Source organism: Puma concolor, chromosome B4, assembly GCF_028749965.1.
Source record: "Puma concolor isolate L17-30 chromosome B4, mPumCon1.1.hap2, whole genome shotgun sequence".
Classification (NCBI taxonomy): domain Eukaryota; kingdom Metazoa; phylum Chordata; class Mammalia; order Carnivora; family Felidae; genus Puma; species Puma concolor.
Genome location: NC_141673.1, coordinates 15851083 through 15875928, shown reverse-complemented (window position 1 = coordinate 15875928; position 24846 = coordinate 15851083). Strand labels below are relative to the sequence as shown.

At 43.7% G+C, this 24846-nt stretch overlaps 1 protein-coding gene across 4 annotated transcripts in view; it reads left to right on the top strand.

Moving 5' to 3' along the window:
• RFX4 (regulatory factor X4) overlaps nucleotides 1–24846 on the top strand; it is a 166110-nt gene that overhangs the window by 130449 nt on the left and 10815 nt on the right. For 3 of the 4 annotated variants that reach the window (XM_086712457.1, XM_086712459.1, XM_025926617.2), the window contains 3 exons: nucleotides 10857–10976; nucleotides 11318–11479; nucleotides 23409–23571. In XM_086712457.1, coding sequence (XP_086568583.1) covers nucleotides 10857–10976; nucleotides 11318–11479; nucleotides 23409–23571 — 445 coding nt within the window. The remainder of the gene's footprint in view (nucleotides 1–10856; nucleotides 10977–11317; nucleotides 11480–23408; nucleotides 23572–24846) is intronic. The other variant, XM_086712458.1, reaches the window with a different exon arrangement.

Here is a 24846-nt window from a genome sequence, read left to right as displayed (position 1 = left end):
AGTTGGGGCAGTAGAACAGTTAGGGTTCTACGAAAGGGTTGCATTTATCACTAAGAAAAACTTGAAGTGTGTTTATTTCTCTTTGAACCACGCGCTATTTGGGGACACACCGGAAACTCAGACAAATGGCAGAAATGGTCACAAATCTCTTAGGAAAGAAAAGACGGAGATAGTAACCCAATTTCACTTTTACAGTATTTTCCAAGCCTAAGTGGGTTGAAATAATACCTGTTTCCAAGTCCATTTAGCAAACTGTCTGCAACGGTCCTGCTCATCCGACTCATTGTTGGGTTTTGCAGCTTGGGTGACGGACAAGTTGAAAGAATTTGCGGCAGACAAAAGCCCAGCTCCCCCTTTCTGCCTGTATATGTCAAAGACACAGTTGGTGGTTGTGTTTGGGTCATGTGTTCCCTGTATAAAAACAGCTAATTAGGAAAAAGAGCCCTCTGTTCACGGGCCCCCTCCCCCAACCACAGGGGCCAGCTCCATCTATCTTATAACTCCCACACGATCCTTGCCGCCGTGAATGGCGCGGGCTGACCACTACGTGACGGTGGGGATTGTCACCATGACCCCGGCGGGTCTCTACCACCTCTTCCCAGAACGGCCTCTTTCAAAGGTAGTTGACTCCTTTCTTCTCCTTAATTCCTTTTCACTCTTTTCTTCCTAATTCCTTCTCGCTGAAAGAGCCTATGCTGTGAACCAAAGTAGCCAGACGTTCTTTCTTTGCTGTAAGCAGCAGTTTCTAGCAAAATTAGACCGCAAAGGTAGACCGGCAGGCAATGAACTTTGAATCCTAATGGAGCTGAGGAAAATAGGGTTTCTACTTTTAAAACACACACATGCCCCGTGTTTTCCATTTGCTGCTGTGATTTCAGTTCATAGGACACCTGGACCCCAAGCCAGTGCAGGTGCCTTTACCGTCTCACTCTGGGTTTTCACCAAATGCCTCTGATTTCACTGTTAGGAACATCTGGAAGAACAGTAGTTCCTGGAAGGACTGGGGCATCAAACGGTTTGAAAAGCGGCCCTGTGTTTGCCAGCCAAGGGGGCAGGACTGCAGACTGCCCAAGTGTTCGTTCACCTGCTTGTGCACTTGTCTGCTGGCTTAGCGTCACAGCTCACCCGCTTGGGGAGGTCATACAGGAGCAGCCCTGTCAGAGATTGGCTCTCACGCCAGGTGGCCACGACCGAGCCTTCCAGGCTGCTTCTCCAGGCTTAGAGGGCCGGGCCCGGCTTTCTTACCCAGAACCTGCCAAATGTTGCACATGTCAGCCAGGCCCCCACCAAGCACTAGGAGGCAGGAATTACTTTTCCTGTATTCGGGGGAAGCAGACCAGAGAGGACACGGGACTTGCCCACGCACGCACCACAGACTCTGCTGGGCACCGCCCCTCCCCGAAGCTTTTCCATGCTAGAGCTCCTGTTCTTTCTGCTAAGCCACCACCTCATCTAACTTTCTTCTGTTGAATAGTACTCATAAAAACAAGGTAACATTTATCGAGGGCCTAGTATGCACCAGACATAATATTGGGCATGTTTTCATTTAATTCTTGCAACAACCTGTGAGGCCGGAGGTAGAGCGTAGAGCAAAGGCAGGATAATGACGCTCGTTGAAACAGACATCTAGGAGGCACATGCCGCTGTTGGCTTCTCCCATTAACTCTGCAAGGCAGATAATAAGAGGTGGAAAGGAAGCTTGGAGAATTTTCTCGCCCGAGATCAGTATGGCAAGGGAGCAAGGGGCCAGAGCTCTGCTTCAAAATCAGATCTGCCTGGCCACAAAACCCACGCTTCTTCAGTTACCACAACTCACACAAACGCCCTGGGCTCAGATGCATTGCACCAGAAGTCTGGACAAATTTGTTTAATCCTCCCTGGTGGACTTTTAAAAATCCATATTGATAGATGTAAAATATTTTTTGAAGCTATGAGAGAACAGAACAATAACTAGTCTATCATGAGTAAGAAGGGACTCCAGAAATAATATCTTTCAACTGTTGAGAATAAAGAACTGTCAACCATTATTCAAGAGTGAGGGCAAAGTAAAGACCTAGTCAGTTCTACAAAGACTAAGAAAATCTGGCCCCATAGAACATCACTTTAAAAAGCACTGAGGGGCGCCTGGGTGGCGCAGTCGGTTAAGCGTCCGACTTCAGCCAGGTCACGATCTCGCGGTCCGTGAGTTCAAGCCCCGCGTCGGGCTCTGGGCTGATGGCTCAGAGCCTGGAGCCTGTTTCCGATTCTGTGTCTCCCTCTCTCTCTGCCCCTCGCCCGTTCATGCTCTGTCTCTCTCTGTCCCAAAAATAAATAAACGTTGAAAAAAAAAAAATAAATAAATAAATAAAAAGCACTGAAAGGATGCATTTCAGCAAGAAGAAAAATAAAGCCATAGCTAAGGTCTGGGCAACAGAAACAACCATGTTTTAGTTATTGTTGTTGTGTGACAAATTACCCCGAAGCATAGTGGCTTAAAACAGTCCTTTTGTTATGCTTACGGATTCTGGTGGGTCAGGAATTTGGACACAGCACAGCAAGGATGGCTTGTCTCTGCTTTATGACCTCTGACCTCATCTCTACTCTGCACCTCACATGGGAACACTCAAAGACAGTAGGGCATCAACAGCTAGAGGCTAGAATCATCTGGAGGCTTCTTCCCTCACATACATGTCTGTGCTTGGGTTTGGATGACTTCAAGATAGGACTGCGATCAGGATGCCTTTGATGGCCACTTCATGTGGCTCAGTGTCCACACCACATGGTGGCCCCTGAACAGTTAAAACTTCTTACATCGCGGCTCACTGTTCCAGGGGGGGACCACATCGCCTTTTATGACCCAGTCCCCAAAGTTAAAGTGTCCCTTCCCCCCCACACAGTGTTGGTCAAAGGAGTCACAAACCTACCAAGATGGAAGCGGGTCACATAGACACCCCCCCCCTTCTCCAGGGAAGGAAGGTCAAACAATTTGGAGGCCTTATTTTAAGATGAGAGAAATTCTTAAATTTGTAAGCACATTTAATTACTGATTATAATTTAAAAAATAATTTTTGTGTGTTTAAAAATTGTCAAAGCAAGTTTTAGGCTACAATGTAACATGAGATGGTGAGAAGAGAATCTCCAAAGACCAGTTAAAGCATAAAGGTTTTTGTCTCGGAATATTAAATAACTTTAGACTTCGCTGAAAAAAAAGTAGTTTGGACTTTAAAAATGTATGGGATATATGTTAATAAATTAAGAATCATCACTAAGTAATTAAAATTTGCCAAGGAAAGTGGAAAATTATGAAAAGAGATGGCAAAATAAAAGAAGCATAGATAAAAGACGGTAAACAAAAACATAAAATTAGATTGCTAGAAATAAGATCAAATAATCATCACAGTAGATGAAAAAGCCTCTTCCTTCAAAAAAAACATCTGACGTAAGTGTTTTTACAGGCAACTTTTACTAAACTTATAAGAAACATAAAATCCTTAGTTAATGAAAATGATTATGAAAATTGATGTTTCAGGCAATAAAAACAAAAGGAAATCTATACAACTCATGAAGCTAATCTCATCTCAATTATGAAGCTAATACAACCTCAATTTCAAAACTTTGGAAGAATGGTAGGGGAAATATAATTCCTACCCAACCACACATAAATATAGATGAAACATTCTAAGTAAAATACTAGCAGGTCAAATCCAGCAGCAAACATTTTTAAATCATGATTAATAAGGTTTATGACAAGAACTCAAGTATGATTCAAAGTCAGAAAAGAAACTAACATACAGTATTAACAGATGAAAAGAGAAAAATCATATGATCTTCTCTATAGATATAGAGGGAAAAAAGCATTTGATATAATTCAGCCCCCCAAGTATTATTAAAAAAAAAAAAAAAACCTCTTAGCAAACTGGGAATACAGGGGAATTTTTTTTTAAATGTTAAAGGGCAACCAAAAATCTGCAATGAACATGACACTAACTGGTAAAACTTTAGAAGTTTTCTTTTTTAATGTTTGTTTATTTTTGAGAAGAGAGGGAGGGAGAGAGTGGGGGGGGGAGGAGCAAAGCAGGAAGGGGACAGAAGATCCAAAGCAGGCTCCTTGCTGACTGCAGAGAGCCTGACACAGGGCTTTAACTCACAAACCATGAGATCATGACCTGAGCCGAAGTTGGACGCTTAACCAACTGAGCCACCCAAGTGCTCCAACTTTAGAAATTTTCTTACTCAAATCATGAAGACCAGAATGCCTTTAACACTGTTTCTAATAACTATTGACTGGAAGTCCTAGCCAATATAATAACTAAAGGGAATGAAATGTAAGAATTGGAAAAGAAAACACAAAATTGCCTTTAGTTACAGATGTCATGATGGTTGACAAAAGACAATCTACAAACTAATAGAACAAATAGGAATTCAACTGGATTACTCAATTCAGTTTTTTAAAAATCACTGGCATTCTGGGGCGCCTGGGTGGCGCAGTCGGTTAAGCGTCCGACTTCAGCCAGGTCACGATCTCACGGTCCGTGAGTTCGAGCCCCGCATCAGGCTCTGGGCTGATGGCTCAGAGCCTGGAGCCTGTTTCCGATTCTGTGTCTCCCTCTCTCTCTGCCCCTCCCCCGTTCATGCTCTGTCTCTCTCTGTCCCAAAAATAAATAAACGTTGAGAAAAAAAAAAAATTAAAAAAAAAAAATCACTGGCATTCTTAGCACTACCCAGAACCTAATTAGAAAATATAATTGTGTGTGTGTGTGTATAAAGTATGTGTTAAGTATATACTAATATATATTAAGTATACGCAGGCATATACCATTCAAAATAGCAACAGAAACTAAAGGATACCTATAAAATAATTCTGACAAAAATTGCCTGAAGATCTTCAAGGAGAATTTTTTAAACTATTATTGAAATATACCGTGTTCGTGTTTGCAAAGAGTCAACATCAAGGAGATCTTACTAATTAATACATAAATTCAACAGAATTCCAATCCAGTCTCTTTTTCCCTTTGACAATCTGATGTAAAAATTCAAAAGGCCAAGAGTCGTAAAGACATTTTGAAGGGAAAGAAGAACGAGACATAGGGACTCACTTACCTGATATTCAGGTTTGTTATGGAGTAAGACAGCATGGGCTTGTAACATAGTTAGACCAGTAGAGCAATGAAACAGAACAGAGGTGCCCAAGACAGATGGACACGAAACTTGCCTTCGCCTCATCAGATGCTTTTCCCCTTGTCTGTTAAACAAGAGGATTGTATGTATGACAGAAACGGCATTAAAAGTCAGTGGATTAGGCAAATTTCTTCTGGACAGGCACTTTGGGGTACATAAATATTAGACCCCTCCTCTACAACACTTGAAAAGAAACATCTAAATGGGGGAGGTGGGAAGACCTTAAACCTTTTGGACGAAAATAAGGAATGGTATTTTTATGACCTTGACATAGTAATTTATTTCTTTAAAAAGGTACAAAAAAGGACCAGTCATAAAGAAAAGATTGCAAAAATGAACCACATCTGGATTTCACTTGTGATTAATAAGCACACCATTGGGGCGCCTGGGTGGCTCAGTCGGTTAAGTGGCCGACTTCGGCTCAGGTCACGATCTCACAGTCCGTGAGTTCGAGCCCCACATCAGGCTCTAGGCTGATGGCTCAGAGCCTGGAGCCTGCTTCCGATTCTGTGTCTCCCTCTCTCTCTGCCCCTCCCCCAATCATGCTCTGTCTCTCTCTGTCTCAAAAATAAAACGTTAAGGGGCGCCTGGGTGGCGCAGTCGGTTGAGCATCCGACTTCAGCCAGGTCACGATCTCGCGGTCCGTGAGTTCGAGCCCCGCGTCGGGCTCTGGGCTGACGGCTCAGAGCCTGGAGCCTGTTTCCGATTCTGTGTCTCCCTCTCTCTCTGCCCCTCCCCCGTTCATGCTCTGTCTCTCTCTGTCCCAAAAAGAAATAAACGTTGAAAAAAAAAATTTAAAAAAAAAAAAATAAATAAAATAAAATAAAACGTTAAAAAAAAAATTAAAAAAAATAAAAATAAATAAATAAGCACACCATTAACAAAGTTAAAAGGTAAAAGTCACAGAAAAGGAGAACATATTTTGCAGTGCATATAACAAAGGGTTACTATCCAGAATATATAATAAACCCCTCTAAATAAATTATTTAAATACCCACAAAGAAATTCACATGCCCCAATATTATTCAGATATCCCACTAGAAAAATGAGAATATGAATAGGTAATTCACAGAAGGGGAAATTCAAATGGATGATAATCATATGAAGAGACGTACACCTTTCTAGTAACTAGAGTAATACAAACTATAAACACAATAAGATAACATTTCACACCCTTCAGACTGGCAAATACTATATTTCATATACTACCAGTAGGAATGTAAAAAATTTTGGTGAGCTATCTGACACTGTCTCATAAGAGTGAATATGCAGGCAGCTCTTGGACCCAGCAGACCCAAGAAACAGGTACAGAAAATATTCATTAGGGCCATTTTCCAATAGTGGGAAATTATAAACAACCAAAATTCCATCAACAGGAGAATGGATGAATAAATTGTGGCATATTCAAACAGTGGCCATCAAATTAGGCTATATGCATCCATGTGGATAGATTGCCCAAAGCAAGTTGTAGAATGCTCTGTAAAGTATCATACCATTTATATCAAGTTTGAAAACAGAAAACAATACCATATGTTATTTATGGATACATAAATACATATAGTAAGAGTAGAAAAATGCATGTGAACAAATAAATACCAGATTCAAGTCAGTGATTACCTCAGGGGTTGAACACAAGAAAGCAGAGAAATACAATTAAGGAAGAGAACACAGAGGCTTCATCTTTATCTTCAATTAAAAAACAAATCTGGGGCATCTGAGTGGCTCTGTCAGTTAAGTATCTGACTCTTGACCTCAGTTCAGATCTTGAGCTCAGGGTCATGAGTTCAAGCCCAGCATTGGGCTCTGCCCTGGGTTTGGAGCCTACTTAAAAAAACAAACAAACAAACAAACAAACAAAAACACCCAAATCTGATTCAAATATAGTAAAAATAATAAGATATTGTAAATCTAGGACTTGAATACACTGATGTTCATTTAAAAATTCTGTGTACTTTTTTGTATGTTTGAAATTTTTCATAAGAAAAGAGAAATGCTTTGGTTCTATGCAATGTGATCAACTATATTAACCTGTAGCAACAACAACAAAAGTCTCCTTTGTCTGTATCCTAATACCTTTTTCCATGACAGGCTCTGATGTTAACTCTGTGACTTTAGGCAAGTTGTTCAAACCCTCTGAGCCTTCATTTCCCCATGTATTAGTTGAAGACAATAGTAATACCTCCTCACAGTGTTGGAAAGGGGACTTAGTACAGTGCATATGGTAAACAGTGCTTGGGCATTTGACTGGTTGATCTAACCGACAGTCACTGAGCCTCTGCTCTGTGCCTGGCACTGTTGTAGACACTGGGTATAGGGAACAGTGAAAACACTGCATTGATGGAGCTTACGGTCTGGTGTAGGGAGGCACATGATAGAGATAAATAGGTTATATAGTATATGTAATGGTGATAAGTGCTAGGGAGAGAAATAAAGCAGGGGATGTTAGCTGCAACTGCCTTTTACCTGTCTTCGATATTTCTCTCTTTCTCCCCTCTCCCCCACCCCACCCTCTCTGTGTCTTTCTGTATCCCCTTTTTTACTTTGCCCTCCTCTTCTCCTGGCACTACTCCCGTGGCCATGACACCCCCCACCCTGTCTCCGTCCTCCTCCCTTCCCCCTCCCCCCCACCCCCCCCCCCCCCACCACCAGTACTGAACTGTTTGTTTCCCAGTTGTCTTAATGATTGACTTCTGCTGCAAAGGACCCTGTAGCTTTTGTGGAGTCAGGAACTGAGCTTCAGGTTTCTTTTGTACTTGGAGCACTTAGCACAGTAGTAGGCACACAGCAGTAGCTCTACAAACTCTGTGTTCAAAAGTGATTGAAAATTATCAGACCAGTTGGGTAACTGATTGGAGCCATTAAGGAAGAGAGCCTGTAGCCCGAACATTACTGGCCTCCAAGCCCCAATCTGCTGTTTCTGACAGTGTGGTTTTAGGCAAATTTCTTCACCGTATCAGATCTTTGTTTCCTTGTCTATAAAAGAGGAGGGTGTATGGATGATTTCCAAGGTGCTTGCCTGTGATACAACTACTAATGCCATTTTCATTATCTAGGGTTTTCCATTTTAATTCATTGTTTCACAGCATGTTTCTATCTTTCTATCCTTATTGACCTAGAGCAACATTGGAGCAGGTATTTCTTCATTTTTGGAGATCCTTTCCTTTGAAGTATTTGATGTTCTCTTCTGAATTCTTTGACTATATGGACAAAGCAATCATATTATGATATGATATCCTATGAGATCTTAGGACATTAGTAGCAAAAGGGACTTTACAGATAATAATAACAAGCAGTTACCATTCATTAAACGTCTAGTGTGTCCCTTTCCTCATTATGGTTAGTACTTCTGTAACCAAAACAAGGGGTTTTACCGCCCCCCCTTTTAGAGAGCTGTGTTGTACAATGATCAAAGAACTCCAGAATCAGACAGTCTTGGGTTCAAGTCCCAGTTCCTCCAGTTAATAATTATGTGACATTGGACACTTACTTTCCCTCTGGAAGTCTCAGTGTCCTCCTTTGCAAAAGGAGAGTATCCCTTATCTCTTACAGTTGTGATGAGGGTTAAGTGTTATAATAAGTCTGCACATTTACACAGATCTACACAGATAATGAATTTGCCACAGAGCAAGGGCTCAAGAAATGGCTGATTTTGTAACATTTACTAAGGGTAACTCATCCAGGGTCTTAGTGATGCAGTGGCAGAGCTGGATCTCAACCTGGGCAGAGTGATCCAGTGCCCACACAGTTGCCCACAGTGCTACCTCCTCAGTGGTTCACAGGACCCATTTGGGGGAAGTGGATGGAAAGTGGTGTGTGTGTGTGTGTGTGTGTGTGTGTGTGTGTGTGTCTGTCTGTCTAAGTCAGGTACAATTAAAAGGAAAATTGATAAGTTCCACCAAGAAGAGAGAATTAAAAAGAAAATTGGTAGTAAATTCCACCAAGAAGGTGCTGTCCCATCACTCCCAGAAGCCCCCTAACACCTTATTTCTTACAAGTATTACACACTAACCAGTTGTGCAACTGGAGCTATAGCCCCATCACCTTCTAACTGAGACTTGAAAAGGCATAGCTCCCAACTCAAAGGGCCCTGCTAGGACCAACGCCTTTTTCCCCCATCTGGGCTGTGAGCAGACTGGACTGGATGATCTGTAAGGGAACGGGAACAGATTTTGGAGCCAGATCAAACTGAGGCAAATCCCTACATACTCCTAATGGAGACACTCCTTTCCTGCTCAGTAAGGGAGTACAGTACCACCTACCCCACTGTTTGTAGTAAGGAGGAGACCTGTGTTAATTGCTTAGCAGAGTTTTGGCACACAGTAAGCATTCAGCAGATAATGACGATGATGACGAGGATAATGATAATAGTGGTGGTGGTGATGATGGAGTCACAGTATAAGTAATACCAGAGAGTCTCAGAGGTCCTCTAAAAAAGCAGACTGGAGGGAAATGGGAAGAGGAGGTCAGCTTGTAGGATAGGTGGGTGAGAAGTTTTGGACATTTCATGGGAAGTAGAATATCCACATGGAGATGTTCCCTTGGGAGTTGGAAACATGAGACCAGAGATGAAGGTTTGGCCCCTCTGACCCTGGCATTCCTGAGGCTTGATTACAGCAGACATTAACTGAGCCCCTTCCATATGTGGATCATTCCACTGTCCATGGTGGCAGCATGACATGCCAGAAAAGATGGTTTTGAAGTAATGTATTATAGTAAGAATGAAAGTACCTATCTTACAGGGTGGTAAGAGATTAAGTTAGAGAATATAAGACTTTGAACACAGAGACTGGCACATTGGAAAAATGTCTTAAGATGATCACATCCCTTTTTATGAAACAGTCTACTCTAAATTAAGAATGAAGAGTCTTATTTGAGAATACCATATTTCCAATCTAATACCTTTTCTAACATCTGTTCATTTTTGAGAGAGAGAGACAGAGCGTGAGCGGGGGAGGGGCAGAGAGAGAGAGGGAGACAGAATCCGAAGTAGGCTCCAGGCTCTGAGCTGTCAGCACAGGGCCCGACGCGGGGCTCGAACTCACGGACAACAAGATCGTGACCTGAGCCAGTCAGACGCTCAACTGACTGAGCCACCCAGGTGCCCCAATCTAATACCTTTTCTGAGAACCATGTGTTAAACAAAGGTCTCAGAAACATTTAAGGAAATAATTCAGTTGTTACAGGTTTCAATTTTCAGTTCTGCTTCTGGAATCCTGTCAGGTAACATTGGTATAGTGAACTAGAAGGCAAAATCTCTGCCATGGACATCCTTAAAGTCCAATCAGGGAAATAGGACATACTTGTAGAAGAGATAAAAATGAAAGACACCATGTCAACACACACTGAACACAGTAAGTGGTGCTCAAATGAGGACGAGGCCAGTGGGTATGTGAGGGCTCAGAAACATTTGGACAGATGGCTCAATGGGCACCATTTTTGATGAGCTAGTTTGAGCAAGGAAAAAGACGCACTTGCTACAAAGTGTTAGTGCCATTTACCTTATGTCGAGCACTAGGCTAGGCTGAGGACACAGCAAAGAAGAGCAACTTTTGACCATGTGGAGATGATAATGGAGTAGGGAGTGAGAGTCTTGAACAGAGCATTAGAGTACAAGCCCAACAACACGGGCTGTTAACCAGGTGGAGGGGCGTATGTGCGCTGCCATGACTTACCTTTCTGTTTGGATCTTCTCCCACCAGGGTCTTTTCACTTAATTCACTTGATGTTTGACGACTACGTGCTCTACCTATTAGAATCCCTGCACTGTCAGGAGCGGGCCAATGAGCTCATGCGAGCCATGAAGGGAGAAGGAAGCACTGGTAAGCCAGCTTTTCACTGGGAATTGCCCTACTTGGCAGTTTGATTTGCATCCTTGCTTCTATGCTCTGTGTTTCTTTAGCTCTTTATTCCGAAGAATTTAGTTGTAGTGGGCAGGCCAAGTGGTGTGAAAGCAGTGATGTCCTTTTCTTCTTTGGAGTGGGCATGGCTGTGTATGGGAACTGCTTGCATGCCTTGATGGTGATTCGAAACCATCAAAGGGCTTTAAGCAGAGGGGTGACATGACACACAGATCAGAAAGAATGTTTCAATTTTTAAAGTCCTTTGAAGACAACTTGCCTTGACCGTTGGCTCTGAGAATCTACCCTTTCTCTACCCATAGCAGAAGTCCGAGAAGAAATTATCTTGACAGAGGCTGCCCCGCCAACCCCTTCACCAGTGCCATCGTTTTCGCCAGCCAAATCCGCCACGTCCGTCGAAGTGCCACCTCCGTCCTCCCCCGTCAGCAATCCATCCCCTGAGTACACTGGCCTCAGCACTACAGGTAATGAAAGGCCCCTAAAGGCTTTGAGTGGGGAGTTGACTTACAGCAAGAGCTTTCTGGAAAAGCATTCTAACCCAATCAATGCCAAGACCGTAGTATTTGCCTGGACTTACAGATGCCTTGCAGTTATTCATTACTCACATGTATATACTGCACATGCTTCTGTTTTCAAGTTGGCCAATTAAGTACATGATAAAATCTCCACCTTCCCCCCCAACTAAGACACTGAAATGATTAAAATGATATAAGACATAAATTGATACACAGCCATTCTTTCTTGAAAATGAGAAAAGGAGCTCTCTGTGAACCAGAGATTGAGAGGCATCTCTGGAAAGTGGGGCATCCGGGAAGCCATTTGCTAACACATGGCGATCATATCGAGGTGGGGGTGATAAGCAAGGTAAGACTAATGCTGTGGGGTCTCCAAGCAAGGGGAGACTCCCTCTGGTTGGAGGCACCAAGAAGACCTCGCAAAGGAATGGGTCTGAGCTGGAACTTCATTTTAACTGAGGAAGGTGGAGCAGAAGGGACTTCTGGGAAGAGGACAGTATGAACAGATGCATAGGGGTAGGGACATGTGGGGCCTTCTCAGGCCACGTGAAACTTGGGCTAAAATTAAAATGTAGGAGGTCCATGAAGGGTCTTATGAGGCTAGACACCACAAATTGCAGTCACATCCTGGCGGATCTTGAATGCCAACATATGGTTTAGAAATGAAAAAGAAGAGGTAATACAAGGATAATAATAGCTAGTTGCCGATGTCCATTATCACTTCACGTAATTATCTCACAATAACGCCTCAAGGTTGTGAAGGAAAAGTAACGGGTGAGAAAGCGTCAATTCCTTGTTCTGGGCACCACAGTCACTCAGCCATTCAACAAATGTCCTTACTCATAAGACTTGTGAAAATGGTAAAGTGTATACAGAATATTCAGTAAGCGTTAGCTAATCTGTGATGACAGTGTGTGTGTGTGTGTGTGTGCGCACACCTCTAGAGCAACTCACATGGTTGCTGTGGGCATGAGATGACGTAAGAAAGGCCAAGTGCTTTGCTCATAGTGAGGTGCTATCAGATAGAAGGGGTCCCATTGATTAAGATGAGGGCTACCGCTGAATGCTATAGGGGATCAGAGGGAGAAGCAATCTCCTTCCTTCCCACCTGAACTCTGGCAGGCAGGAGAGAAGCCTGCAGGAGAGAGGGGAGACTCAAAGGCAGCCTTAAAAGATGAGGAAGAATGCATAGGAGAGGAACCAAAGGCAGAAACAACCTTTTCCTATATGGGCCTTGGTGGGGTTGGGCCAGCTGAACAGATGGGTGTTTGTGGAGCAGAGGGCTCATGAGACAGTGATCATTAATTCATTACCTTTTTTCCAAACCTGCTTAAACTATTCTCCCAATTACCCAACTCCAAATGTGGGAGTCGACTTCATCTTTCCTCTCCCTCGGCTCCTGTATTAGTTAGAATAGGCTAAGTTACTGTTAACAGTAGATCCAAAATGTATGGAGTTGACACAAGAGAAATCTATTCTGTGCTCGCAGACAGTCCTGGCAGGGTGCTTAGGTCTGAGAGGAGGCTCTCTTCAATGCAACCATTTGGAAACACTTGCTCTTTCCATATTAGGTTGCACCATACTCCAGGGCAGTGGTTCTCAAAGTGTGGTCCATGGACCAGCGGTGTCAGCACCCCCTGGGAACCTGTTAGGAATGCTCATCATCAGGTCCCATCACAGACCTACTGAATCAGAAACTCTAGCGGCAAGGCCCAGAGATTTGCTCAACAAGCCTCCCATTGATTCTGATGCACACTAGCTTCAGGCCCACTGCCCTGGGCTTTGCCAAGTCTGCAACCAGCTGACAGAAGTAGAAGGTGGGTATAGAGAGGAAAGCCCAGTCCCTCAAAGGCCCTGGCCTGAAGTAGTACATGTCACTTCCAGTTCCATTTCACCAGTGAGGGCTTAGTCCATGGCCTCATGTAACTAACTGCACAGAGAGGCTGGGAGATGTCGGGTAGCACGTCCCCAGATAGGGAAGGGGGCAAATAGATTTGGGGAGACAGCGTTCTCTACCATGCCTCCCAAGCCAGTCGTTCTAATCCAAATCTTGATGGGCCCATTCCTTCCCATGGCACCACTGCTATCTGTTCAGGCCTTCCCCACGTCTCGGACATCCAGCGACTCTCAAACTGGTTACCCACCTCCAATCTGGTCTGTCCACTTTCTTGCTGCCCACTAGGCTTATTTCCCGAGACCTCGGGCACTCTCATTCTCCAGATCGCACCTCACACTGCTCCACCTCTGGGGTCTCCTCCTTCCACCTCCACCTGATGAAATCCTACTCATCTTCATTGCCCTCACCCTCTAGGTTAGAATCTTCCTCCAGGGGCGCCTGAGTGGGTGGCTCAGGCAGTTGAGCACCTGACTCTTGATTTTAGCTCAGGTCATGATCCCAGGGTTGTGGGATCAAGCCCTGTGTCCAGCTCCACACTGAGCATGTGGAGCCTGCTTCAGATTCTCTCTCCCTCTGCCCCTCTCCCGAGTGCACTCTCTTTTTCAAAAAAAAAAAAAAAAAAAAAAAAAAAAAAAGTCTTCCTCCAGACGCTCACAGCATGGTCCTACTTATATCCTAGTTCTACTTAGAATAATTTTCAGAATAGACTGGGGACTGAAATTGGGTATTTTTGAAGACCAAATAAACAGGATGAGATTACCCTATTTAGGATGTTGTCTTTTATCCATTCGCTCACTCACATGTCCATCCATTTATCTATCCATTTATCCAATAAATATTTCTCGAGTGACTTCTGCGTACCAAACACTTCACGTTCCCATCCCCTGGCAGTTTATGATTTAGAGGTTAGGGTTCTGATGGGCAAGCTGGCAGTCACAAACAATGTGCTGAGTGCAGAGTTGGGCTAAGTTGGGAGAAGAGGGCAGAGGAGCACAAAAGGAGGCCATGGTTGGTATCTGCAGGGTCTGGGAAGGCTGAATAATGCGAGAGAAGGTAGTCTGGCAGAGGAAGTAAGCGGTACAAAGGCCTGGAGGCAGGAGACAGCATGTCATTTTCAGAGAACATAAAGTACGTATGCTAAGAATCTTTGGTTAATTCCTTCCCTCAAGTTTCCTTTCTCTCCAGAACTAGCTCTACTCAGAGAGGAAATGAGCAGGTACTTAAGAGCCTATAAGGCCTTTCCTCTTCTGTGCTTTGCCAGGGGCAGAAACTTGCCGACAGAAAGCAGTGGTCCTTTGTCAGGGACTGTTAAGGAGACTGGATTCTTCAGAGTATTTAAAAGTAGGGTTGTCAGTAACTGGCCCTAGACGGAGCTTTGATTTCACTTTGGGTACGCAGCTGGAAAAAGGCCTCCTCTTTTGTGGAAATTTAGATTTTGGCATCACATTTGTTTACATGGATGCACCTGAATCATGTTTTGTGTCCACTTTGAGGGGGAAGAACACGCCCCCCTCCCTCGTCCCTCCCCTTTTCTCTCTGTACTGGGTGGTTGTAGTTCCTGCTTAGGAGGCTTGAGAAGAAGAGCCACAGAGAAAAGAACAGCCTTAGTCCCTGAAAATGAAAAGGAAAGAGAACTTGAGCACTGTCCACAGCTCTCCAGCTGCTCAGCTGCTCAGCTGCTCAGGGGTCCATCCAAGGCCGGAATATGGAGCAGCAACCCCCAGTCTCCTGCCTCAGGAAGAAACCAGGGCAGTAAGAACAGGCCAGTAAGAACAGCCGGTCGTCTGAACAATCCTGCCTGCCCTCACCCCCCACCCCTCACCCTTCTGGGAAGCACCCACGTGAGCCAGTTAGTGATAACATCCTTACTTCTAAAATAAACAGGGAAATTATGCAAATGAAGCAGTTCTGCATTGTGAAGCAGAAACGGTTCAAGGGGGAGCTTTCCTGCAGTGCAGCAGCATATCCAGCGAGGAGACTCTAAGGGGATAAGGGGATAGGGAAGGTGTGAAGGCAAGATTTCTAGGATCTCTTCATAATTCTCATCCAGCTAGTGAGTCTGCCTGGCTTTTTTCACAGCACTTTGGAGGCCCCAAGGTGTGGCAGGTGTGATAGTCAAAGCCACAGGAATACCATAAATGTGTTCAGAGATTTCTGCGCAATGTGTTCACGAGTCATAAAAGTAGCTTCTTAGAAATACAAATGTAAAACAGGTTCTTTTCAGATGATCGTAACCTTTGAAGATTTTGGCACATTCCTGCTTTGTTCTCAGATATCTCCAGGGGGCATTAAAAATGTCATCCTAGATAAAACTATGTGTAATATTTTTCTCAAGTACCACTTTTGAAATACTCCCTTGTGAAATTAGACTGGATCTTGGCATGCATGTGGGTCATAGTCTTGAAGGAGACATAAACATAATTTCCTAACAACATGTATGGTTTTATAGACATTGCATTATAAAGCACATTTAGGCATGATATACATCTAGGTATTAAGAAATATAGGAAGTTTCTTAAATTTGAGGATTTGTGCAAATATTTCATTGACCAATACTGTAAATTCGAAAACAATTATTGTGTATCTTATAAAATGCATTTGTCATGTTTCTTTTTTTTTTAAGTTAACATATGGTCTTTATGCCCAGTTAATTTTTATTTTCATTTTTATTTATTTACTTATTTTTAACATTTATTCATTTTTGAGAGACAGAGATAGAGCGCAAATGGGGGTGGGGCAGAAAGAGAGGGAGACACAGAATCTGAAGCCGGCTCCAGGCTCCGAACTGTCAGCACAGAGCCCCCTATGCGGGGCTCGAACTCAGGGAACTGTGAGATCGTGACCTGAGCCAAAGTTGGAAGCTTAACTGACTGAGCTACCCAGGTGTCCCATTTTATTTCCATCTTTAAATTACTGGTTGATTTATATACCATTACTTTCCAAAAAGTATCTGAAGTGGTTAACAATTTTTTTTTTAAAAGCAATTTTTAAAAAGGAAATCAGGAAGCAAGAAATAAAGAAGTGGGGAATATTAAACAAAACAAAACAACTCCTGGCTAAAACAGTTCATTAACACGTTAAATGAAATTTTATGTGACTTGGTTAATTTTGTTGGGTCTCTAGCATACTCTGAATATCATTGCTCAGATGATGTACATATCATCAAGTTTGATTTAGAGTCAAGGCCAATCAGGTGTCTGCAGCCCTTCCACATTATCAGTGTCTCACTTTTGATGGACACTTCCCCATTTTTCAGCTATGAAAAAGAGAACAGTATTATGTCTGCTTGGTGAGCACAAAGAGAAAATTAATTCATTGCACATAATCTTTTGGCATCCTTTGGTACAAGGACTAGTGGATACAAAGTGGTATATTATAGATAGTGAGTTATGACTCACTAGGGAAACAGCCACTCTGCTCATCTATCTTGTTCTGTGTCCATACTTACATGTGTTTCTAAGTATGTTTTCTTAGGACTGTTTTCATTAATTGTTTTTAAAAGCCGGGGTGGGGCGGGGGGAGTGGAAGAAAGTGAAAGGAAAGGAGTATCAGGCACCTAACACTGTGATACGTGGCTGATTTTGACGGGGCATGTTCAAGTCTACGGCAAGGCCATGAAACGAGACTAGCAAAGGATTCCATTTCAACAGATTTCCACAAGGTAAAATCTAGCCCATTTATCCATTTTCTTCCCTAACTTTGTGAGCTTGCCCCCTCACTCCTGGCCCAGCAAAGTTCAGAAACTTTAATTTCCATTAAGGTAAAGTGCCTCTTTTCGTCTTTAGGAGCGTGGCAGGTGGTGCCAAACTGACGGGCCCACTCACCATGACATTGGGCTGCAATTCTTTACTGTCATTTAATGCAAACTGTAAAGCTCCCGCTCTGTCCTGGTGAGGCCTCGGAAGGGCTCTAAGACCTGGTTTATGATGTCATTTGAAGTATTCCCTCCTTTAGCAATGACAATAAAAGTTAACTATTAAACTCATGTTTTCACCTTCCCACCATGGGTTCCCTGCAACACAAAACCAGCAAATTAAATCATTGAGATGCTAGGATGCCTAAAGAAATAAAGGCAAATTCCTTATAAATGGCCCTAACTGTAGAACATCTGGCCTGCCCAGCTGCATTTTCTCTACATCACTTGAAGATGTAACAAAGATAACTGGCCCCTACTCTTTCCAAATAACAAAAGCTCAGTTATTCTGAGGGCAGCTAAAATGAGTGGGACAGGGTGGACACAGCAGCCCTGCCCCAGAGCCCACGATGACTCATTTACAGAACCTCCTCCTCCATCCCTGCTGCTTCCTTTTCTGTAAAGGAGTGGAATTAGGAAATATAAGCTGGGATTGAAAATAGATTGCTTAATCTCTTCTTGACCTCGCATCATCAAGGTCACGGCTTGGTGTTGGGGGCCTTTGGATTTGCTCCTTCAATCTTTGGTCCACTCCATGTATTCCGTGTCTAATCTGGGCCATGTCCTGGGGGTACAGAAGTGAAAAGAACAGGCATTGTCACTGCCCCTGTGATACCTATATTCTGGTGGGTAGGAGAGTCGATACAGAAGTAAACAACCAGCTAAATAAACCATTTCAAGTGGTCATAAAGAGAATAATAGTGTGCTGCGAAATGGTCAGAGAAGGCCCACCTGAGGAGGTGACATTTATCCAAGACCTGGAGTATGAGAAGGAGTCAGCGCATAAAGTTTGGGGAGAGGAAAAGAACATTTCAGGTAGTGGGGAACAGCACGTGCACATGCCTGAGGCAGAGAAGAGCCTGGCGTAGTGAGGATTGACTAACGGGCACACATAAGGGGAGAGTGGCAGTGGGGGCAGTTGCAGAGGTAGGTGGCAGCCAAATCTTGAATCCCCATCTGTCTCTGGGAACGGATCCATTTGCTGCTCCTGGTCATGGAGCTACTGATAAAGTGTAACGCAAACAGATGAGGTTTTCAACTCCAGCAAGTATTCTCCTTAAGCACTACTGCCTTAGGGATGGATGGTAGCCAATGGGGGATAGAGCCATGGATAGCCCACGGTTCAAGTAGATTTTTCTGTGATGATGGCAACTTTGTTTTTTTTTTTAATCTGAGCTATTCAAAATAGTAGACACTAACCACATGGGGCTACTGAGCACTTGCAATGTAGCTAGTGCAATGAAGGAACTGAATTTTTAATTGTATTTTGTTTTAATTTTTTTAATGTTTATTTTTGAGAGAGAGAGCGAGAGCGAGCAGGGGAGGGGCTGAGAGAGAGGGAGACACAGAATCTGAAGTAGGTTCCAGGCTCTGAGCTGTCAGCACAGAGCCCGATGCAGGGGTTCAAACACACAAACCACGAGATCATGCTCTGAGACGAAGAGCTTAACCAACTGAACCACCCAGGGGCCCCTTGTTTTAATTAATTTAAATTTAAATAGCCATCTACGTCTAGTGGCTACTGTATAGGCAGTTCCAGAATCCAGACATACTTAAAGGAGCTTATTTCTCAGGAAGTTACTACCAAAAGGCTTAGGTTAGATCAAAACCTGAACATCTGTGATGGTTCATAGAATCCTAGTGGAGAAAAGGATCAAGTGGTTTAGTCCAAGATCTGAAGGAAGGGTATGGCCAGGTAGACTGGAAAGTAGCCTGAATTTTCACAAGTCTGTACTAGAACCTTACAACTTCTGATCTTTAATGGCCCTCAACATGGAGCATGTGTGACCGGAGGCAGTGGGTGGTTTATAGACCCTTGCTGCTCAAAGTGTGGTCCACAGACCAACAGCATTATCATCGTTTAGAAATTTGTTATAAATGCAGAATTGCTGGCTCAGCTCCCAACCTACTGAATCAGAATCTGCATTTTAACAAGATCTCCTATGATTCAAATGCACGTTCAGGTGTGAGAGGCGACTGTTGTTTTTGGAAAGGCTCTGGAGTTGGACACATCTGGGTTCAAATCCCAACTCTGCCACTCACCTGAGCAAGTCTTAGGCCTCAGTTTTCTCACCTGAAAGAAAGAGGCAATACCTCCCATCTCAAGAGGTTATTGTGAAGATTCAGTGAGTCGGTGTATAAAAAGAAAATAGCATGAGGTCTGGTTTATGTTGGATGGTTTATCATTCATTCTTTCATTTATTCAACAAGTCATTACTGACTGCCTGTTATGTTTCAAGCACCCTTCCTGTCCTGAGTTGAAAACCCCCTCCAAGAAAACAACAACAACAAAAACTCAGGAATGAAAAACTTTTTGTTGGGGATGGAAAGGAAAGAAAATCTTCTTCTCCTGCAGTTTTAAGACTAGAACACAGACAACACTTACCTTTATAGGATTCTCAGATCTTTGGGGATCTTTATCGTATTCTTAGAGATCAGGGGGCTTTCTCCACTATTCTCAGACTTTGAAATAAGAGTGGGCATACAGGTCATGGAGAAAAAGAGAAAGGGGAATTAGGCAACTAGGGAAGGTTATTGTTTTACCAATAAATAAAAAGCATTAGCGTTATCTTAAAAATTAAGCAAAACTGTGAACTGCGCACATTTCCTTTTATTAGTTTCCTTAAAAAAGCAGCAGCAGCAGCAGCAGCAATTCTCACTGGAGGTCCCACTGATAGGAAAGGGAATGCAAGGGGTGTTCTTTTCTGGTCCCCAGGCAAAAAGGGTTTCTCACCCAAGCCAGTAGGTGTTAATCTGCTTAAGCCTGCCTGAGTGGGTCTGTTAGATTGCTGGCACACGGCCATTTAGGGGTTTTGTTTCCCAGACCACGGGAGCCCATTTTTCCAAGAGTTCCACTAGCTTTTTGTTTGATAACGTCTATTTCTAGCAGCATTTACTCTTCCAACAACAAATTCAATGAAACAAAAATTTACTGAACACCTACTTTTTGGCAGACCCTCTGTTGGGGATACAGAGATGAATAAGGAACAGTTGCTGTGCTCCAGGAGCTCATACAAAAGTAACTTCTACTCCATTCTCTCAGGTGATGGCTATTATCACTCTGTCTTCCTACTGCTTGGGGAAAAAGAGAAAATCATTTGGCTTCCTGAGCTGCCTCCTTTAAATACCCACTGACCTTGCGGTGCTCTCCTGAGGTCCCAGGGGCTTGAAGGGTTAATTACTTGCTTGCTGTGGCTGGTTCATTGTTCTCCCATACTTCCCACCTCCCTCCAATTCCATCTCCAATTATCAAGCTTGTTTAATATATTTTAATAATGTTTTTCTTTTCATGGAGACAGTACACATTCGTTATAGAAAAATACAGATAAGCAAAGTGAAGAAATGCTTTAAAGCCCTCCTCAACCCCACCACCTAGAGATAACCTGTTTTAATAGAAAGGCTCCCTTAAAAAATTATAACAGTAATATAACTTCATATGAAGTGCAAAATATAGAGGAGTGCAGTCATGCATGATCATTTTGGAATTTTTTCTTTCCAGTCTCCTTGCAGTTACCATAAATGATGCCTAACAGCCTGCTGAAGTCATTATCTCTTTGTATAGGATGTACATGTGCAAACCAGGGAAAGGGGTACTTTTAGCCATACTGATGAATAAGAACACCTATGATTTTATGGAAAAACACACTTAGAAGTCTGCTGTAATTAGCTGAATTTCTGTTGCTATTCAAGCCTTTCATCCCTGGTGACAGGATCTGACCCAAGAAACTTGTCTTTCTTCCCTGGCATCTGAAATGGGACATATAGAAATGTTTGCTCTAAGAAAGTCTCGTATAAGAATACCTGAATTCACGGTGAGGAGTGCATGAATACCGTTAAGAGCCTCCCACGCCCCAGACTCATCTCACTTAACCCTCAAAACACTTCTGCAAGATATGTATTCTCATGCTTGCTTTGCAGTTGATGAGAGAAAGCCTCCTAAAGTATAAGAGGCCCAGCAGGACTTGGAGCCAGAGTGAAGAAGCAATATGGTAGAGAGAATCAAAGCATGGGGCAGACTGGAGTTCAGAGCCCCACCGGCCCCACCCACTGGGACCTCGTGCAAGTTAACATTTGAAATTTCTCTGAACTGGACTTGAGTGAGATGCCACTAGCCTGAAGTGTTGACATAAGGAAGGGTCCTGAGAATCAAGGTTGGAGCCCACTGTAAGGGTGTTGCTGAGGACACCGTTAAGCAGTTCACAGTTGCCTTTTATGGGGGCATCTGAAAGAAATTCTTGTTTGATCATAATTCTAAGCACAGTTTACTCCTGAGCAGTTTGTCTACTATCTTATGGCTCCTGACCTGTCAGGTTTCCCTTGTGGCATTGTTTCCTGGAAAGTCTCTGCGCCAAGTCTAAGGCCCGCCTCTAGGAAGAGTATGCATGTTTAGCCTCGTTCCTTGTTGCACTTTTTGCTCCAATTTTAATTTCCTTGACTCCCCCGTTCACATTATCTTCTTGAATCTTCTGTATTCTTATGCACTCCCTTAAGTTCTTTCAGATTTAACCTTCAGTTTCCTCATCTGTGAAGTAGGCACTATATTTATCTCAAGGTTATCGGTAAAGCACTAAGCACAGTGCCTGGGCTTTATTAAATGCTCAATAAGTCGTGTCCCTTTTTCATGTTCTTGGAATGAACCTTTGTCACTTCGTTAAAAAAAAAGGGGCATTACTTGCATTCCAAAGGATTCTCCCAATTTACGAAAGAGTTCAATACAGAGTTCTTTTAATAATAAACAGCTGTGTTCAAAGTAGGATTGCATTTTCACACACCTTTCAGAGCATCGCTCACTGAATTTCTGCCATGTAATTGGCATAGTGTGGTCCACCAACTCTTTCTTCCACCTGCTCCATGCCAGTGCAGCTACTCACGTGCCATCTGCAAAGTCCTTGGGATGGAAGGGACTGCGGTTTTTAACAAGAACCGCTCTTCTATCTTCCCCCAGGAATGCTGAGATAGAAAAGATCTGCTGTAGAAAACACAAACGGAGCACCATGTTTTACTTCACTTAAGAATGGTTTCCCTTAACCAATTCTTCAGTTTTCCTGCGTCTGCAACGGGGTGTTGAATGGTCTTCCCTCCACCTCCTAAAATAGGCTTAATTATTTCCACTATATCAACATTCTCAAATTTATCAGAAATCAATGAGTATATCACTTAGTGATTTCTTAAATTACCATCTTTATATTCTAACCATTTCATAAAAGTCTTAAGCATCTTGAGGGTTTTGCATTTTGTCAGTTTCTCTTCCCAATCCCCAGCATTTTCAAGGTATCCAATTAAAAAGTAAATTAATGGAATTAGCAATATGTATGGAATAGGTCACCGCTCAGGTCACTGTCTGGTAATCTTCAAAAAGACCTGGGTAGGCAGAGCCCAGTAATCTACTTAGGGCTGCTTAGAGTGGTTTGTTGGCTCCCCAGCACCTGTTTAGTTGAGCGTTGAGAAGTTACTCGGCTGTGCCTCCCTGAGCTTTTGTCCTCTCTCCTTTCCTCCCTCTTTCTCTTTCTACCTTTCCTTTCCCTTTTCTTCCTTTTAAAGTTTTTATTGAAAAATTTTTGGTCACCAGGCTCTGCACTAGTAAGCACTGGGAATCCAATAGTGGACAAAGCAGACAAGGCACCTACCCTCATAGGGCTTCTAGTCTGGAGGAGGGAGGATGGCATTAAATCAATCACATTCATTAATGGGTGTAAGATTACAAATTGTGGTAGGCACCATGAAGGACTATAGTGCAGCAGGGGATCTGACTTAGTCTGGGCTTAAGACACAGGGGGTACTAAGGGAAGAATGAGGTTTCAGACAGCAGTAACAGCATGTGCAAAGGCCCCGGGGTGCTGGGAATCGTGGTTCTCTGGAAAAAAATGAAAGAAAGATCTTGTGTCTGGATCAGAGAACAAAGACAGAGGTGGGGGATGCTTCTTGTGAGGTCAGCAAGGACTGAGACACACGCTTTGTAAAGATTTTGACATTCAGCTTAAAGAGCGTGGGAGGCCACTAAAGTGTTCTAAGAATGGGGCATGGAGGAACTGTGTCAGTGATTTATGCATCTTACTTGGTCTCTGCAGGAGCAATGCAGTCATACACGTGGTCTCTGACCTATACGGTGACAACGGCAGCAGGGTCCCCAGCTGAAAACTCCCAGCAGCTGCCCTGCATGAGGAGTACTCATGTGCCTTCTTCCTCCGTCACACACCGGATACCAGTTTATCCGCACAGAGAGGAGCACGGGTAGGTGACCTTCCTGGAATGCATGCCACCATACTTTTACATTTGGTTTTAAACGGCAGGGTTCACTTGCAGCTGTTTTCTCAAAGGGCAGGAAGAATGGTGCCCGTCGCAAAGATGGCAGTGCGCTCGGCCCTGTAGGGTACTGCGGAGAACCGTCTCTTGCGGTCCCCACAAGGCCAGAGAGGTGGGCATTAGGGAGCCCATTTCACAGATGAGGAAACTGAGACTTGTTCAAGTTCTGTTGCATAGGGTCACACAGCTGGTAAATGCAGGGCCCAGGCTGAGCATCTGTCTGACTCGAGAGCCTGTGTTCTTCCTTCTTTTCTGCTTTAGAGCCTCAGCAGAGAACTCCCTTCCAGCAGTTCCCCCCAGGTGGGAAAGTTTCATGGCGGGGTCCGGGTCTCCTAGGACTGGATTAGAGGAGGACTTCCCCACCCGAGGGCTGAAGGTCCCTGGAGGGTAGCACTTATTAACAGGGTTCAGGAATCCCTGTGTGTTCCAACGGTGTTTTGTGCCACAAAGAAAGAAATCCTTTGTTTTGCCCATTTTCTCCCAAATCCATGTGGTGGTGGTGCTGTGAAGAATAAACTGCAAATCCATTTAAAAGTGTTACCTGGGGGCGCCTGGGTGGCTCGGTCGGTTGGGCGTCTGACTTCGGCTCAGGTCATGATCTCGCGGTCCGTGAGTTCGAGCCCCGCGTCGGGCTCTGGGCTGACAGCTCAGAGCCTGGAGCCTGTTTCGGATTCTGTGTCTTTCTCTCTCTCTGACCCTCCCCACTCATGCTCTGTCTCTCTCTGTCTCAAAAATAAATAAGCGTTAAAAAAAAAAAAATTAAAAGTGTTACCTGAATCATAGTAGCTTCTTGCCATCATGCATTGTCTTCATTAAAAGACACTAATCTCATAACGTCTAATGTGCAGCAATCTGAAAACTACTCATGACGTTAAAAAAAGGGCCCTTATGCTGAAGAAGGTAAGACTCTGCCATGTGGGTGCTGACCAGCAGACCACAGGAAGAGGCCCTCTCAGGTTTCCTCCACACAGTGGCCCATCATCACGCAGCCAGGTGACAACCCCGAGGCTGGACACGGGCATGGCTGTTGGCCTGGGTTCAGGTGCCCTTGACCAGTGAATAGGGCAGCTGTTATTTTCTCAGAGTTTACTTCTCTTAGAGTATCTTCCCACGCATTTAGAATAGACTTTGAAAACTGTTTCAGGAAGCTTTCTGATTCTGGAGCAATGGCAGAATAGACACCCACACGGTCTTATGTCAGCA